This window comes from Panthera onca, chromosome D2 (genome assembly GCF_046562875.1).
Source record: "Panthera onca isolate mPanOnc1 chromosome D2, mPanOnc1 haplotype 2, whole genome shotgun sequence".
In the NCBI taxonomy this organism is placed as follows: domain Eukaryota; kingdom Metazoa; phylum Chordata; class Mammalia; order Carnivora; family Felidae; genus Panthera; species Panthera onca.
Genome location: NC_138349.1, coordinates 52,360,077 through 52,377,061, shown reverse-complemented (window position 1 = coordinate 52,377,061; position 16,985 = coordinate 52,360,077). Strand labels below are relative to the sequence as shown.

Genomic DNA, 16,985 nt, shown 5'->3' with positions numbered 1-16,985 from the left:
AACCCCATGACCTAGAGTCATATACTCTACCAACTGAGCTAGCCAGGCACACTCAAAACTCTGTTTTTCACCATTGTGTACGTTAGCTGTACCAAGATCCCCATTTTGTTGTTGGCTGTTAGGTGAATGACATTCCCTGCTTCAAAAGGCCACCCATATTTCTTGGCTTCTGGTCTCCCCTTTCTTCCATCTTCAAAGCTAGCAAAACTGGGTGGAGTCTTTCACATCTTCCTTTTATCATCTCATTTTACTAACCCGTCTGGGTTAGTCTGGAAAAGATGCTTCTGTTTTTAAGTACTTCTTATTAGATTGGGCCTACACATATAACCCAGAATAATTTCCTCATCTCCAGACCTGTACCCTTAGTCATATCTGCAAAGTTCTGTTTACTGTGTCAGGGAATATATTTACAGGTTATATAGGGATTACAGCATAGACATCTTTGGGGGGCATTATTCTGTCTACTACAAAGCCCATAGTTTTTTTTCTCCCACAGAGAAAAAGTTTTTACTTCCTCCAAAAATTATTTTTACTGGTTTGCGGTTTCATTGGTATTTTTTTAATTTTAAACAGTATTCCTTTGGTTTTGCTAGATAAAACTGCTGTAAGCGACTATGCTTCATATGTATTCATAATAAGAAAGAATGAGTGAATAAATACACATTATTCTTTCAAATCTGGTTGACTGCACATCACAAAACAAACTCCAAAAAGACAAACAACTATGAATTGTGTGAGCAGAGGGAACTTACATTTTAGAGGGAATTGTTGAGTTTTTGGAATGGGTAAATAGGAGGTAAGGAATTTCATTATCAATAGCATTTTTTGTCCTTTATCTAATTACTATAATTGTGTAGTGGTGTTTCAAGCTCAGTTACAGTCTTTTGTGTTAATTTAAAGTGGCCGTGAGAAAATAAAATGGAAATGTTTCTTCATCCCTCAGCATCCTTTACAGAATCATAGAAATTTAGAGCTGGAAGGGATCTATGGCCAATTCTCTTGAGCTAAATAAAGGTAAGATTGCTGCCTAAAGGGAAGATAGGCTGAAGATTTTAGAATTTGACAGGGTAGCTTAAATGGTAGTTTTGAGATATAATAGTGCTTAAAGTGAGAGAAAGCAATAAGAGGAGGAATATTCCTTGCTCTTGATTGACAGTGGCTGAAATCCTTTAATTTTTAAAATGTGTAATTATTAAAAAGTATTTTCCATAGGATCTTGGTGAGAATAAGTAGTAAACTAAAATAAGATGTGAATTACCTTAGTTACTGGATATTAAGCTAAGGTACAAAAGCAGATTTAAATGTAGAGAAATTCAGTGCATGAAATTGAGGTCATATGTGCTGGTGATGTATGACTTACAGGAAGTAATAAAAAGGGGGGGAAAAGAAGTAAATGGTATACTTTTAAGCTGATGGGACCCATTTTAAGCGTGGAATTTAAATTGCTGTTCTTTAAAACTTGAGTTCTTACCCCCATAACTATATGGGGGGGGGGGTGAGGGAGAACCCTGATCAAAGTAGATCTCTCCCCTCTCCTTTCAGAGTACACTTCTTAAAGTAGGCAAGCAAGCTGTCTTTGTTTGCTATTCCTGAGCAGAAAGAGGTGATTGATACCATTTTTATATATTTAAACTTCCTCCCCCTGTACTCGTTTGAATGAGAGGAACCCTTCTAAAAGAATGGTGTCATAGGTTAAATGCATCTGCCTGGGTGTCTCTGAAGCCTGAGTTTGTAATCCTATGACAACATTTTATTTGCTCAACATCTTAAATACAGATGTTTAGAATTTTTTTTTTTTTTTTTTTAGCTCAGGAATAGTGTGCTTTTATTAACGGTATTGATGATTGATTTTGAATGTTTTTACTTCAAAAAGCCAAATCTCCTAGTGGGTGGAATTTTATGAAGCACCTGTTAAGCTTTAGGGAGGAGGACCTTTTTGGCAGCAACCCAAAAAACATATTTAAACAATGAGCCTGCCAAAGTCAGGAAATTATAAAACAGTTTTGAAATTGCAGAATCTGCTTTTTTTATTACCCTCAGGTTTCTTTTGCAGCTTGGTTATAAGTTCTTTCACATGGGATTTACTAATGTTCTTACTATTTTAAGACCAGATTTAGAAAAAATAAAATCAGGTTTAGGGATCTCAGGTTTATGTGATAAAAGACCATCACATTTTAAACTGAACTCCCTTCCAAAGAGACTAGGCTCACACTCCCAAGCCTTTTGGAGGAATCTATTACTCAGTGTAGGTTGGGTGGCTTCCTCGAATGGTGTTGCTGCTTAGGGTCTCGAGTTTTGCTCTGTGAAGTGAGTGCTGCTAGATAAAGTGTGCCCAAAACTGTGTGGAAAAGGTGAGCACTCAGAAAAATGGGGGAAACCTGCTGAGGGTGTTCTTCTTGGCATATTCCATTTGACGTGGATCTTCCAACTTCTTAACTCTCAGATTCACAATTTCTGCTTCTACTTTCAGAATTTAAGTTCAAGGACCAGGGGCAAGATGGCAATAGTATCTTCTTTCCATATCCCAGCAATGGGGTATTCTCTGTATACTGTTGGTTTATTATTATTATTATTATTTTTTTTTTTTGGCATTTATAGTTGTATTATTAAGCTGCCCATTTTACTTAGCTGTCATTTTAAGTTTTATGATTCCAGTATGCAGAGCAGGAATTATTTGAACTTCCGTAACTCCTCTCACCATCCAGCACACCAGCAAACTTTGGGTCATTGGTGGCTGATGAGGAGGGCCAGGGCAAGAGGTTAACAGAAGGCACGGGAATGAGAACATGATTTGAGCATGTTATCTTCAAGTTCTCCAAGACTTTTGATTGGAACCTGGTATAAATTTGCCAAATTTCTCTTAAGGAATCATTTGTATAATCACTCAGTTACATACAGGGGAAAAAAGGCAGAGAGGGAAGTATCATTTGGATTCTCTGATCTTTTTGTATTTTCCAGTTCTTTAGGTCTTTAACTGGCATTATCACTATCTATGAACAATGAGGGAATGGGAGTTTAAAAAAATCTAAAGCACCATTCCCATAAAGCAATTTGCTTTTTATTCTTGTAGGACACCCATCCTGTTTGAAATTTTGTCCTGAATTAACAACAAATGTAAAGGCCTTAAGGTGGCAGTGCATCGAGTGCAAGACATGCAGTGCATGTAGAATCCAAGGCAAAAATGCAGTAAGTATGGCTTTCAGTAGTCCATCTCCAGGTAAATTGCTAGCTCTCAGTGTTAAGGTTTGTCATTCTTGTAGACAGTTGCTATTTTCTATTTGAAGATTTAAATACACGTGATTTCAAGTTTCAGCAGGGATCATGGTACCCCTTCGTTATATTTAATTACTGTTAAGCAGATAATAAGAGAATTTGTGGCCTTTTACAGTTAGTTGGTTTCAGTCTCAACGACTCTCTAATATGTTATCTTACAGGATAATATGCTTTTTTGTGACTCCTGTGATAGAGGATTCCATATGGAGTGCTGTGACCCCCCACTTTCCAGAATGCCAAAAGGTGAACTTTTAAAACATAGTAAAAATGTGTTTTATTACATACTCATTAGCCTTGTCCAGCTCAGAGGGATACAGATTCCTTAAGCACTTTTTCATCCCTTCCACCTTCTTATACTTGTGGGTTTGGCACATGTTGTGAGCAGAGAAGTGTAAAAGCATTTAGTTTATGGGTAATGTAATAAAGACTCTAATTCAAGCACAAGGGTAAGAAAGAGACCATTCCTTTCCCAAAACCATTCCCTTATTAGGATCAATTTAGATTAGGTAGGTCAGAAGTTTCAAACACTCTCCATGTTATTCAGTACCATGCTCAGAGGTGAGAAATCACCTATTTTCCATAATGGTTGTAATGATGTCTCCAAATTCCTACGAAATGAGCTACCCCCATTTTCTTGGCCATTAGTTGATAATTTGAACATGAGCATCGGAACTATTTTATATGGGTATATCCATATGGAATATGGACTTTTGTCTCTGTCTCAGTCTCCTTTCATCATTTTATAATATATTAAACATTAAAAATAACTGCCATATTACAAAATTTATTCATTTTTATTGTGAAAGATTTAGTAAATACAGAGTGGCAGAGCAGAATAAAAAGAACAGTCCATTAGGAATTCCCTCTCAGCTCGCTACACACCTTTAAAAAGAAACAGAACATTTTATACATGTTTTTGTAATCTTTTGTTTTTTCCATCTTTATAAGATTCTAACATCCTGACATCATTAAATGTTCTCCTAAACACAGTTTTCAATGAGTGCATAGAACTCCATAGTATAGATCTGGGGTAGCAAACCTGTTGACTATGGGCCACAGTTATACTTTGTTGGTACATATACATATACATATACATATACATATACATATACATATACATATATTTTGAAGTCTTCTTTAAAGGCATTACAGGTGAGCTGATACAATATTTTTAAAATTTTGAATTTGCTTCCTTTAGGTGGAGTATGCATGTTGCCCCAATCTCACTACTCCCTCTTGTCTTGAATTCCAGCTTGCTTCAGTTGGGTGGCTCCTGAACATATTTGATTTTGCAACACCATGTATAAACAAATCATAAGTTACTTAACCCCCAATGGTGGATATTACAAATGTTTTCAATTTTTTCTATCCACAATTATTTCCTTAAGATAAATTCCTAGGGGAGGAATTGCTGGATCAAAAGCTGTGTACATGAAAGGTTCTATCAGTTTTCAGACAGACCACCAGTGTGTGAGAATATCTGTTTCCCTGTATTGTAACCAACACTTACCATTACTCTATTTCATTGAGTCTGAGACACATTTTATAAAAAATCAGATGCATTTTATAGTCCATAGTGTCTCATTCTTGATGAAATACAGTGGTATTATTTACAATTTGTACCAATTTGATACAATAGAAAAAAGGTCTGATTCTTTTTTTAAGTAATGACATTGAACATATTTTATGTTTGATTATTAGCTATTTGTATATCATTGTAAAATGCTTGTTTTTACCCATTAATCATTTTTCTGTTGGGGTTTTAACCTTTTCTTACTGATTTGTAGAAGTTCTTTATATTTTTATATAGTCCAGTCCATGAATCTTTTTCTTTATGGCTTCAGTCTTAAACGCCAGTCATGCTTAAATTAAATAAATAACCACATATTTTTCCTGGTACTTGGTAACATTTAATTTTGTCATAATATTCATCTGCCTAGAATTTATTTTTATAAAGGATAAGAAATAATTCTTTTCCTTCCATATAGATGGTTATTTGTTCTGTCACCACTTCACTGAGTCATTTCATCCTTTCCTCACTGACTTGAAATATGACCTTTTTGATAGGCTAAACTTCTATAGGTTTCAGTTGTTTTGGTATAAAAATTCTTATCCAGTGACCTGTTTCTCTATACCAGATGTATAGTTTTAATTCTTGTAGCTTCAGAGTCCTTAAAAATTTTTTTTTAATTAAAAGTTATATTTTATACTGATTTTTTTTTTAAGCGTGGAAGATTTCCAGAAAGAAATAAAATAAATTCCTTTTTCCCAGAGATTCTAAAAACCAATTAACTTAAAAACATCTCCCTCTAATCAAAAGATATCTAATATCCGGCAGGATCGGGTTTTCATGTGTGTTTATGTGGTGGAGGGAGGTTTGGTGACATGTTGCAGAAAGCCTCATAGAAGGGTTCTGAGATAGGGACAGCCCTCTGTTCTCACCACCTTGACCCTGGTTGGGGCAGGGGCGGGGGTGGGGGGAGTGACCTTTAATGAAGGCTTCCTGAGGAGAATGACAAAAGGGAATATCTACGTTCTAGAGTAAAGTTCTGCATACAGGCATATATCCTTGGACAGCTTATTTCCACTGCAGTTTATATTTAATATCTCTCCTAAAATGAAACATTAAAATACTTTTCTCATATATATATTAATTCAGGGATGTGGATTTGCCAAGTCTGCAGACCAAAGAAAAAGGGAAGAAAACTACTTCATGAGAAAGCTGCACAAATAAAACGACGATATGCAAAACCCATTGGACGACCGAAAAATAAATTAAAGCAACGATTGTTGTAGGTTGAGATCTTATCAAAAGAAATCTTTTATCTTATGCTTTAAAATACAGGCGATTGTAACCCCCTCAGATTCTATTATCTTTTTAGCATCGTTTTAGAAACTCAAGGGACAAGGAATAGTGCTCTTTTTGCATAGCTGTGGAAATTTTTTGAAAATAACATTTTTAATTACAATTGGCATTTGGGGATCTTCTGTTGGCAGTATCTGTGATGATAAGTGACATTTTTCAAGCAGCAAGATGGAAGCAGAATGTAAGAATTGGAAAGAATCATTCTGCCTACTTTATTACTGGCTGAGCATTAGAAGAGCTTAATCACATAAATATTTTTGTGGGGATTTTAAAACAAGAGAGGGATTTGTTCACATCTATAGTGAATCTCTTGTCACTCCAGATAGCTTTTTAGAAACACGACTTCTCTTTTCTGGTGCTAATTTAGTATTACAACATTTAAGATCCCTTGTATGAAATAGGAGTTTCCAAGAAACCTATAAATGACTCTCCTCGTGTTTGCACACAAAGAGTTAGAACCATTCAGTATGTGCACATGTGTTCAGATATACAGATGAAATAATATGTTCGCAGTGGCCTGCACATCTACTATGATAATCTACTAACCTGTTGCCATGTAGTTGCCATTAAAGCCCAGTGGAACATTCAACCAGAGTTACTTAGAGAAGTAGAGAAAAGATAAGGGGAGAAGTGGATGTGTTTTTTTAACCTTCGAATATAGAATTGGCTTTCAACATCAAATAAGGTGTTAATAAATGAAATCAGCAGAGTTGCATATCTGAAGTAGTTCTATCAATAAGACCTTCTCCAGTCTCTTTAGGCTTTAGTGAAAGGGTCATTGTGATGTAGAAATGAATAGATGCTCTGCACACACTGTGAGCAAACACCAGTTATCTTACTTGTTACTCTTCCCCCTAATTTGATCTGAAGCACTTCACTACCTTACCTGCTCTCAGAAAAACAATATTCTCCTGCACCTCTGTCTCCCAGAGGAGAAATAGAACAATGAATAGAGTTTTCTGTGAAAGCCCTTTTAACTGGTGGACATATTTAAATGGAATTTTTGTTAATTTCTAGAGGCACACATGAAACATTTATGAATAAAATCTTTCATATTAGCATCATTTGAAGTAGAATTTATATGTTTTTGCATTCATCCTGTGTAAGCATTGTTCTCAAAATGGGACTGTATCCTTAGGGCCCAATTAAAAAAACCAAATTAGGATATAAACTTTCTAAACAAAGGACACAGCTGAAAATTGCATCTGGCACCAGTCCTAACTTTTTGTTTGTCCAAAATTGTCCTTTGAGCTTAGGAATTTTTAAGACAGTCTAGGGAGTTTTCCTTTTTACATGCTTTATAAGCATATTATCCTTTCTGGGCAATCGATTCCAGATACAGTCCAAATGCGGTATTGTAATGTGAAACATTTTAGCTTGGATGACTGTTTATTGGTAACCCTTCCTGTGACACAAGATCTCCAGTGAGATCTCCAGCGTTAACCCGATTTGGCTCTATCAATGGTGTCGGGCAAAGCTCCTGGCCGCAGAGCTGCCTCAGATGAGCCCGGTGGCTCACCCTGTCGTTCTGCACCAGAATCCACTTGAGCCGACTGCTGAAATTCATCATTAATGTGCAAGATGACCACTAAAATGTGCTCTTCTGTTTGTAATTAAGATATTTTTATAATTTGATATCATATCATTTTCAGGCTTCCATTTCTTCATTATGAGCCTTCAGCTAAATTGATAATTTTGAAAGTGCATTCTTGGGCCCCAGCACTACCATAATTCACATGCAAATGTTTCTATTGTATAAAATTCTGCTGCAAAATGGGTAGCTTTCCAAGCCCTAGCCTGAGGTGAAGGCAGGCAGCTGCTGTTCCTCTAAGCAGCTGTGGTAGTGGAGTGACCTCTGGTCCATGTTGACCACACAGCTGTATGGCAGAACCAGCGTCAAATGAACTGAAATAGCGTACAGAGATTCTGATGCCAAGTATCTGATAATGACCATGGTAAATGTGCTGCTTCTTCACCAGACTTTCCATGCCATGTCTGACCCGCTGTAGCTTTTCTTTAATCATTTCTTCAGTTTTTGCTATTGTTGTCCTTTTCTCAGCAATATTTTATGCTGTAATTAATCGTCTCCTCTACTTAGAGAGTATTATTGGTTATGTTATCATCCTAAGCATAAACTGCCCAGAGGAAGAAGCTTTCTTTAACATTTTCTTAAAAAAAAAAAAAGTTACTAATTTATAGACCTACCCAAATTCTATTTATATATAAATTTTCCAATTGAGTTAAAATTGCTTCTGATTAGATAAGCTTATTCTTTCACTTCTAGATAATACGACTTATTAAAAGACGTAGGAAACCATAATTATTTGTGACTACACAAGGGGTAACTTTTTTATTTAAGTATAATGAAGGCATTTGTGTTATTTTAGTCTCTTCAAAACTTTTCTTACTCCTATTGCCCTTGGGTCCACATGGCTTCTTCCAGTGCCTCTTGGATGGGTCCTGGGAGAATCATGACATGCAAATGTGGCGGCTGCTACTTGTTTCTACAAACATCTCGGTGGAGGCACACACACAAAAATAGTTCTTAGGGTTGCAGTCCAGCTTCTTAAGTTTAAGCACAATGAATGCATCTAGTTGCTATAAATTTGTTTTCGATACCTTTATAATTCTATTATTAAATGCTGATACTATTCTCTAAATTTTTGCCTAGGTCTGTAACCAGTGATGAAGGATCCATGAATGCATTCACAGGAAGGGGGTCACCTGGTAGGGGTCAAAAGACTAAAGTCTGTACCACACCTTCATCTGGTCATGCTGCATCTGGGAAGGACTCAAGCAGCAGATTGGCTGTTACAGACCTCACTCGGCCTGGTGCCACCACCAAAATCACCACCACCTCCACCTACATTTCTGCCTCTACACTTAAAGTTAACAAGAAAACCAAAGGGCTCATTGATGGCCTTACTAAGTTTTTTACACCATCACCTGATGGTCGCAGATCACGAGGTGAAATAATAGACTTTTCAAAGCACTACCGTCCAAGGAAAAAGGTCTCTCAGAAACAGTCATGCACTTCTCATGTGTTGGCTACAGGTACCACACAAAAGCTAAAACCTCCACCTTCTTCACTTCCACCCCCAACCCCCATCTCCGGTCAGAGCCCCAGTTCACAAAAGTCCAGCACTTCCGCCTCTTCTACCTCTCCCCAGAGTTCTTCCAGCCAGTCCAGTGTGCCCTCCTTTAGCAGTCTTACTAATAACAGCCAGCTGAAGGCACTCTTTGATGGACTTTCTCATATCTATACCACTCAGGGACAGTCTCGAAAAAAGGGACACCCAAGTTATGCACCACCCAAACGTATGCGTCGTAAATCTGAATTATCTTCCACGGCAAAATCTAAAGCCCATTTCTTTGGAAAACGAGATATTAGAAGTAGGTTTCTTGCTCACTCCTCCTCCTCTAGCTGGGGGATGGCTAGAGGACGTATTTTTAAAGCAATTGCTCACTTCAAGCGAACAACTTTCCTTAAAAAGCACAGGATGCTAGGCAGATTAAAATATAAAGTGACCCCTCAGATGGGGACCCCCTCACCAGGGAAGGGGAGCTTGACAGACGGAAGGATTAAACCTGATCAGGATGATGGTAAGCAAAAGGTCAAAGCTCCAACCAAACCTGCGTCCCGTCCCTTTCTCCCCAACCCCGAAAACAATAAATCAATCAATTCCTATTTGTCACATAGGTCTTAGCTATTTCTCTTGTTCTCACTTCACTTTCATACAGAAGCAGTGAAACTTTGACCTTTTTCTAATGCTGACTAAACCTCCAAAATCTTGGTTTTTTTCCAACTAATACTCTCCCACCTTTTATTATTTATTTCCATCTGTAGTGACACTAGGACCCCCAGATGCCTTCATAGTGTTGCTTATGGCTTTGTAGTCCCGCATGAGTAGCCACTGTCATGCTTCTGCCACGCACTTTGCTATGCCCACCTCCTCAGCCCCAGCGCTGCCTGCACACGCTGTCAGCGCTTCCCACGGCAGGGGGGTGGGGGGGGTTGGGGTGGGTTCAGCTGCTCATTTCAGCTCCCTCTGCTCCATTGCTTTCTCATGACAAAGTTCATCCTGCTTCCTTCTCAACAACGCCTGATCTGTGATCCTGTGAAGTGTGCTTTTGGGTGAGAGTGTGTCTGTGTGTGTAGTCACAGTAGGGAGAAAACTGATTTCATGATTTCCTTGAACAAATTGGCCCGTTACATTTGCTACCCTTTATAAAACAAAAAACAAAAATGTGTCATTTCGACAACGTGGTTGATATATTTTTTTTTTTTAATCTCAAAAGGGGTAATGGGAATTCTATAATGAGACATTGATGTAATTTCTGATCTCAGTTGAAAAATATGATTTTGCTTTGTGTTACTTTTACTTTCCCTCATTTATTTATTGAAACTATAAACAGATGACAGTGGTAATTCAGATAAAAATTTGGGTCCAGCAGGGAAAGGGCACTGCTGGATCTTTGAGCAGTGCTTGGATATGAAAGCTTCTAAAGCTTAAAAACAATCCCTATTTGCCCGCTATGCTAATTTGGTGCCATTTTGGTAATATATGGTGGTTATTCATGATTCAAGTCAGTGAATACGCTTTCTGCTGGTTTTACATGACAGATACTGAAATCAAAATAAGCATCAAACAAGAAAGTACAGATATAAATGTGCTTGGAAACAAGGATACCGTTACTGAAGAGGACTTGGATGTTTTTAAGCAGGCCCAGGAACTTTCTTGGGAGGTAAGGCCAGGATACCACATTATAGCAACAAGGATAATATGTGAGTTTTACATAGATGACCATTATGAAATTACTGCTTTGATTTGATAGAAAATCCCCCTCAAAATCCTTTGTGGTCCTTTAACTATTATCATGATGGTTTTTGTGGAAGAAGATATAGGTTCAAAAGCAGTGGCTCTGTAGAGTTTTCTGTACTCTCAAAAGTTGATAAGGGCTCAGCTGGTCTCACAAAAGGTAACAGCAGCTGAGGCAGATTTGGGAAGGTGCTTCTAGGTGTGAAGGACTAGATTTCTGATTATTTTTGCTGAAATTTAGAAAATAGTTTTAAATGGTTAAAAAGAAGAACATCACGTTTAAATTTACCAGTCCATCTTCCAACACAGATGGTCAGCCATATGAAAAATGTCTTGTAATTTTAACACTTTGGCATTGATTAAGGCAATATTTTGTTGCATGATCAGCTATAATCACTTTTAGTTTCATTGTCCAGTAATTTATTTAAATGTTCCCACTTAAAAGAGTAACTCTAGTTAGTTTATTGTCACCAAAACATTGAAAGGTAAGGCTTTGGGACTTCCCAAAAACAGATTTATAATGAAGTATGAATTTTTTATGTCAGTAGACCACATTTAGTTTCTTTGGCAAACTATTCACAAAGCGACTCCCTATCCTACCTAACCCACCTCACTTTCTTTTTTCTGGGGGGAGGGGGATAGCAGTAGTCTCTTAAGCTTTATTTTTCGTAGCAGCCACTTGGGCTAAATACTTCTGATGGTTTCTTATTTAAGGGGCTATTGGATACTTCCATTCCTCATTCTGCTCCTTCAGTATGCTTTGTAATTGTTTTCATTTGGCTAGGATAAATGTCAAAAATTCTCCCAGTCTTTGAGATGTGAAGTCCTTAAATATTATCAAATTTCCAGCCTACTCCTGGCATTCATAGGTAGACATGATGAACAACAACAGGCCATTATCTGAAACATGTAAACATTTAAGCCCTTCCTTTCTTTCCAACACAGTAACACCGGCATTTCATTCAAGAACATTTCTTGTCTGTATCAGGCACTGTGCTAGACACTGGGAATAACACAGTGAATCAGGAAGGCAAAGTTCTTAACCTCGTGCTTGGAGTGAGGGGAGTAAAGGAGATGGATATTAAAATGCAGACTTTCACAATCTTAGGATTGTGATTTCACAATTTTGGGATCACTGGTAGTTCATGGAGGAACAGTGCTCATGGAGGAACTGTAAGAGTGTGTAACAGCCATGTCATCTTATAATTTACTCAGTTATAATACATTGTACCAGATCATGAAATTCAGTTCAATAGACATTTTTATGTATTTACCTTTGTACTCATTTCCTGTCTTGGTAATACTGTTTCTTAGGGTATTTGTTTGTTTGTATATGAATCTTACACTGAATTTATTATTTTACAAGGCCCTATGATGTGTTTTCAACAACCTGAAAATTCACAATTAAGATTAGTGTTCTGTTCTTGATAGGTTTTCATATCCACTAGTGAAAGAACCAAAATGTAAGTGAATAAATTCTCTTCTAATACATGTATTTTATTTCCTTCCTTTTCTTTTTCTCTGACAGAAAATAGAGTGTGAAAGTGGGGTGGAAGACTGTGGCCGGTACCCTTCTGTAATAGAATTCGGGAAATATGAAATCCAAACCTGGTACTCCTCGCCTTACCCACAGGAATATGCAAGGTAATGGAATATCCTGGAAGGTCTATAACTTTAATGTCATGTATGTGAGGAATGGGAATACTCAGTTCTAAAGCAAGAATTAGATGATTTTTTTAGGACATAAATTTAGATCGTCGAATCCAAGTGCTTCCAAGTCCAAGACTATTACTTTGTGCCAGCATCGTTTTATACTAGTATTCACTGTTCTATGTAAACTCCTTCCACTCCTTTGTTACACAGGCATTGTAAATTTTTCCTTTTAGCTTTTAAGACCATGCTTTCTCTCTGGTTAATTGGACAACTGTTCTTTGTGTTTGAAACCAAATAAGGAGGAAAAAACCTAGCCATTGTAAAATACTTGGTAGTTTCTTCTCAGTTGCCCTTTTCATTTTCCTAATTAGGCTTGTTAGTTTTCTCTCTGATTTCTGACATTTTGTTTTCAAGTTTTTTACAGAAATGTAGCAGAAGAATGAAAAATCAAAGAAAGTAGGTGGTCGTGGGTAGCCTTAAGAGACCTTTCCCCAGATCTTTTAGAACTATTTGTGACTAACTTGTTAAAAATGAAGAGAAAATAGTGATATTAGAGTCTTCTTTTGTCTTGATTTAAGATTAGCTGTGAAATTGTCTTGAACTAATATATCTAAAAGTGGGTATCTTGTGAACAGATTTCTTCCTTCTGATACATCAGGATACACTTTAATAGTATCAAATGTTTTAGCCTGCAAAGTTTCTGGTAATCTCAAACTTGCTTTTCTTCTAGAATAGATCTTGTCCTTTTCTCTACCTGATGGGTGGCTAACCCGTCATCTACTAGAGAAAATGAGGAGGGTGTTTTTAGAAGTTCAGTGGCAGAGTAAGATTCAGGAGTCTTGGTTTCTCTTTCCAGCTTATATCACTTGCCTAGGTGTTCTTGAACAATTTTTTTAAAAAATACTTAGGAGCTTTAATTTCTATGGATAATCATAAGTCATATGTTCTGAGAGCTTTGAGTAAAATTTGTATATAACTCCAAGATTTGAAGTTACTATTATCTGAGTCTGTAGCTAATTTTCCCCCAAATCATTCTATCCTTTCCTATACCCCAAAGACCTAGAAAGTGCTTCTAAACATTTTCTTACAATACTAGCAATGTGTTTAAATGTGATCGGGCACACATTAAAAATGTTACAATTTTAAAGGTGGAGAAAAAGTCATCATGGGTGAGAAATCTGTGTAATGTTATTCAGAGTCAGTGGAATTGGTAGAAACTAAAATCTTTTTGATTTTTCTACATTTATTGTCATATATATTTATGATAACAACTATATCCATAAATGGAAATTTTAACAATTAAATTCCAGGACTTCTCTGCCTTATAAATCATTTTTTAAAATAATGAATTCACTTTCCTCCGGGTAAAAGACTATTACAGTTACACCACTGACCATATATACTGTTGAAACTATGACATGAAATCTGAAATTTGAAAAATGTGCATGGTTATCTGACAAGAGGCCATCTTTATTGTCACTTTTCCGAGTAGTGGTTCCAAGTCTAAAAACCTGTCTGTTTGTATGACATTTCTAAGGAAACAAATTATTTGTTCACAAAATAATGGCAGCAAATATTATTTTACTGAAAAAAAATGTAAGGTTTGTACATTCTCTTTACTACTGGCTTTCTTTTTTTTTTCTTCTTTTGAAACGATTTCTTTCAAATACTGTTGTAGAGTCTTATTATGATTTGGAGAAAATTGAACGATGTTTAATATTTTTTTCCCTGAACAGTATAATCAACCTGATAGATTCTTTGATTTTAAAATTTTAACAGATTACCAAAGCTTTACCTGTGTGAATTCTGTCTTAAATATATGAAAAGTAAAAATATTTTGTTAAGACACTCAAAGAAATGTGGATGGTTTCATCCTCCAGCAAATGAAATTTACCGAAGGAAAGACCTTTCAGTATTTGAGGTAAGCATGTGTAAATAAAAAACTCAGCTTGTGAAACCTAGTACTTACAGTTGTTGATTATGTACTGATTTGTTTCTAGAAGGTACACAGTATATTCGATTTCAGCATTCAAATTCAGACTGCTCTGTAAAATATCTCCATGTTTTGGAATGTTTAACCATATTGAGCAACCATTTAGATTGATGATGAATTCCTACTTCATCACATTAACTTTTTTGTCTTCTCCCAAATCCCTGTCTGCACCAGATATATTCACCAGTGAATTTATGATCTTCTCAGCTCTTTGTAAATTCTACTTTCTTTGGCAGGAGAAATTAGCTTTGTTCAGCAGCTCCAGCCAATGTCTGGCAGGTGCTCACTCTTCTAGGGAATTGAGCAGCTGTACATATCTCCTCAGTACACAACCACCTGTGTTTCCATCCATTTCTTGGCAGAGTGGATAATCCTTTTGGTGAGACCCCAGCAGATGTTGGGACTGCCCCCCTCATCTGGAGAGATGGCCACCCCTGGAGAAATCTGCTGTTCACAGGAACCCCTTGTGGCCACGTGTCTGTCATTGTGGGTTCTTAAAGACATTTTGTGTTTTCAGAATTGATTTAGTAGCAAAGGTCTTTGCCTGTATACCGTTTCATTGTTTAATCATATTCTGTTGTCAGTTTCAAGGATCCAGTTGAGCTGTGTCACTTGTGCCTTGAGGAGACCATGCCTCTCTTTTGTGTTATTACCTGTTCTCAGGGATCCTTAATTCTCTCCTTTATTCTCGTTTCTCCAGTTGAGCACTTCCATTGCCCTGTCTTATTTTCTTCTGTTACCCATCTTGGTGCATTGTTTTCATGCATGGGTGCTCAGAACAAGCCTTCCTTACATAGACGTGATGTCTTTTTTTTCTCTGAAATACACTTTTTCCTTAGGTTTCTCTATTTTTGAGTTGTTCCGACTGAAATTTATTATCCTGCCCCACATTTCACTTTAGTTCTGGTCTGTAATGTCTTGCATATATTTAATATTGGGAAGAGTCACACATAGGTTTCTCTTATTGTCTAAACTACCTCTCGCAGACAAGACAGGGCCCACTACTTGTTCCAAAGGCTGATCAGAGAACACAGTAACTCGAGCTGCACCTTAGCGTTTTTTAAAGACCCTCTTCCTTGTTATATCAGGCTCTTTTGATAAGCCTAAAGGAAGGAAGGGTATTGTTGCTGGGAAGATTTAATAATATAGTAGTTCTTAATAAAGGGTAGGCAGAGGGTTTCTCAGCCTGGGCACAATACACTTTTCAGCCTAAATAATTCTTTGATGTAGGGGCACCCTGTGCATTGTTGGGTGTTTAGTAGCATCCCTGGCCTCTATACTAAATGCCAGTAGCAGCACATTGCTTCCAGTTGTAACAAGCAAAATTTCCTCCAGACATAGCCACTGTCCCTTGGGAGTCAAAATCACTCCCATTGAGGACCCCTGGGCTAAAGGGAGATCTGAATGCAAGTTGCGTAGTCTTGGGATGCTACTTAGTCAGCCCCACCTAACTGAGTCAACAGAGCTATGTTCATTTTAAGTAACTGTTAAGTAAATTAGTATGAATCTGCTTGTGGGGTTGAAGCTCTCATAAATCCTAGGAGAGTCTTCCAGTCTCGTTAGGCTGTTAAGAATGGTCTGCTATTTCAGGGCAGGTGCTTTTGAACCATAGCCAAGATGAGAGGGGAAAAATGAAAAGCCAATTAGTAAAATTTATACATAAAAATATTTGAAGGAATTGGATTATCTGTGCCAAGATCTCTAGTGTAGAATCCGAGTTAATACTTAGAGAACAGCATGTAGGAAACTTTTCTCTTAGCAGTTTCCTAAGTAACTTATAAAATAAATGAAGAGTAATCATAAATTCCTATTTTCTTGTCTTTATCCCTCTTTAAAGCATGGATATTAGACCTTACACAGCTGATAAGAATTTGCTTCAGCATCGTCCTCTCTCTGTTTTTCTGCTTCATGGACACATACATCTCTGTCTTTCCTTTTTGTAATGTCCTATCATTTCCAAAAGGACCATACTCTCAAATACATAAAAACTTCCTTTAATTAAAGAGAGAATTGTATCCTCTGTATCTGTTGCCCATATTTGATTATGTTGCTATGTGTGGGACCTAGGTTTCATCCAAGGGAAATAGTTATATGAAGTCTAAAAATAATTTGTGCAATATGAGAACCTGTATGGTCCACAGGAGACTGGAGAATGGTCAAGTTCATTGTTACAGAGCTCTGGTTAGCAAATATCCATTTCCCCTAAGAATAGTGCTAGGGAAATTCTTGAATCTGCTGTGCTTTTGGTTTTCAACATGTAACTACATTTGATCAAAGAAATTGGCATCTGTGCCTAGCCTCCTGTCTATAACTATCAGTATCACAGCTTGATTCTTTTATTTTGAAGACAAGTAGACTGTAATCATGGTACTTATTGTAG

General features: G+C 36.9%; 1 protein-coding gene across 7 annotated transcripts in view; it reads left to right on the top strand.

Moving 5' to 3' along the window:
* KAT6B (lysine acetyltransferase 6B) overlaps positions 1–16,985 on the top strand; it is a 190,277-nt gene that overhangs the window by 130,994 nt on the left and 42,298 nt on the right. For 3 of the 7 annotated variants that reach the window (XM_060642398.3, XM_060642397.3, XM_060642396.3), the window contains exons 5-11: positions 3,071–3,186; positions 3,435–3,516; positions 5,933–6,065; positions 8,811–9,742; positions 10,764–10,885; positions 12,488–12,603; positions 14,392–14,533. In XM_060642398.3, the coding sequence (XP_060498381.3) occupies positions 3,071–3,186; positions 3,435–3,516; positions 5,933–6,065; positions 8,811–9,742; positions 10,764–10,885; positions 12,488–12,603; positions 14,392–14,533 (1,643 nt within the window). Of the gene's footprint in view, positions 1–639; positions 1,015–3,070; positions 3,187–3,434; positions 3,517–5,932; positions 6,066–8,810; positions 9,743–10,763; positions 10,886–12,487; positions 12,604–14,391; positions 14,534–16,985 lie in introns of those variants that run through there. The other 4 variants (XM_060642402.3, XM_060642403.3, XM_060642400.3 and 1 more) reach the window with 4 other exon arrangements.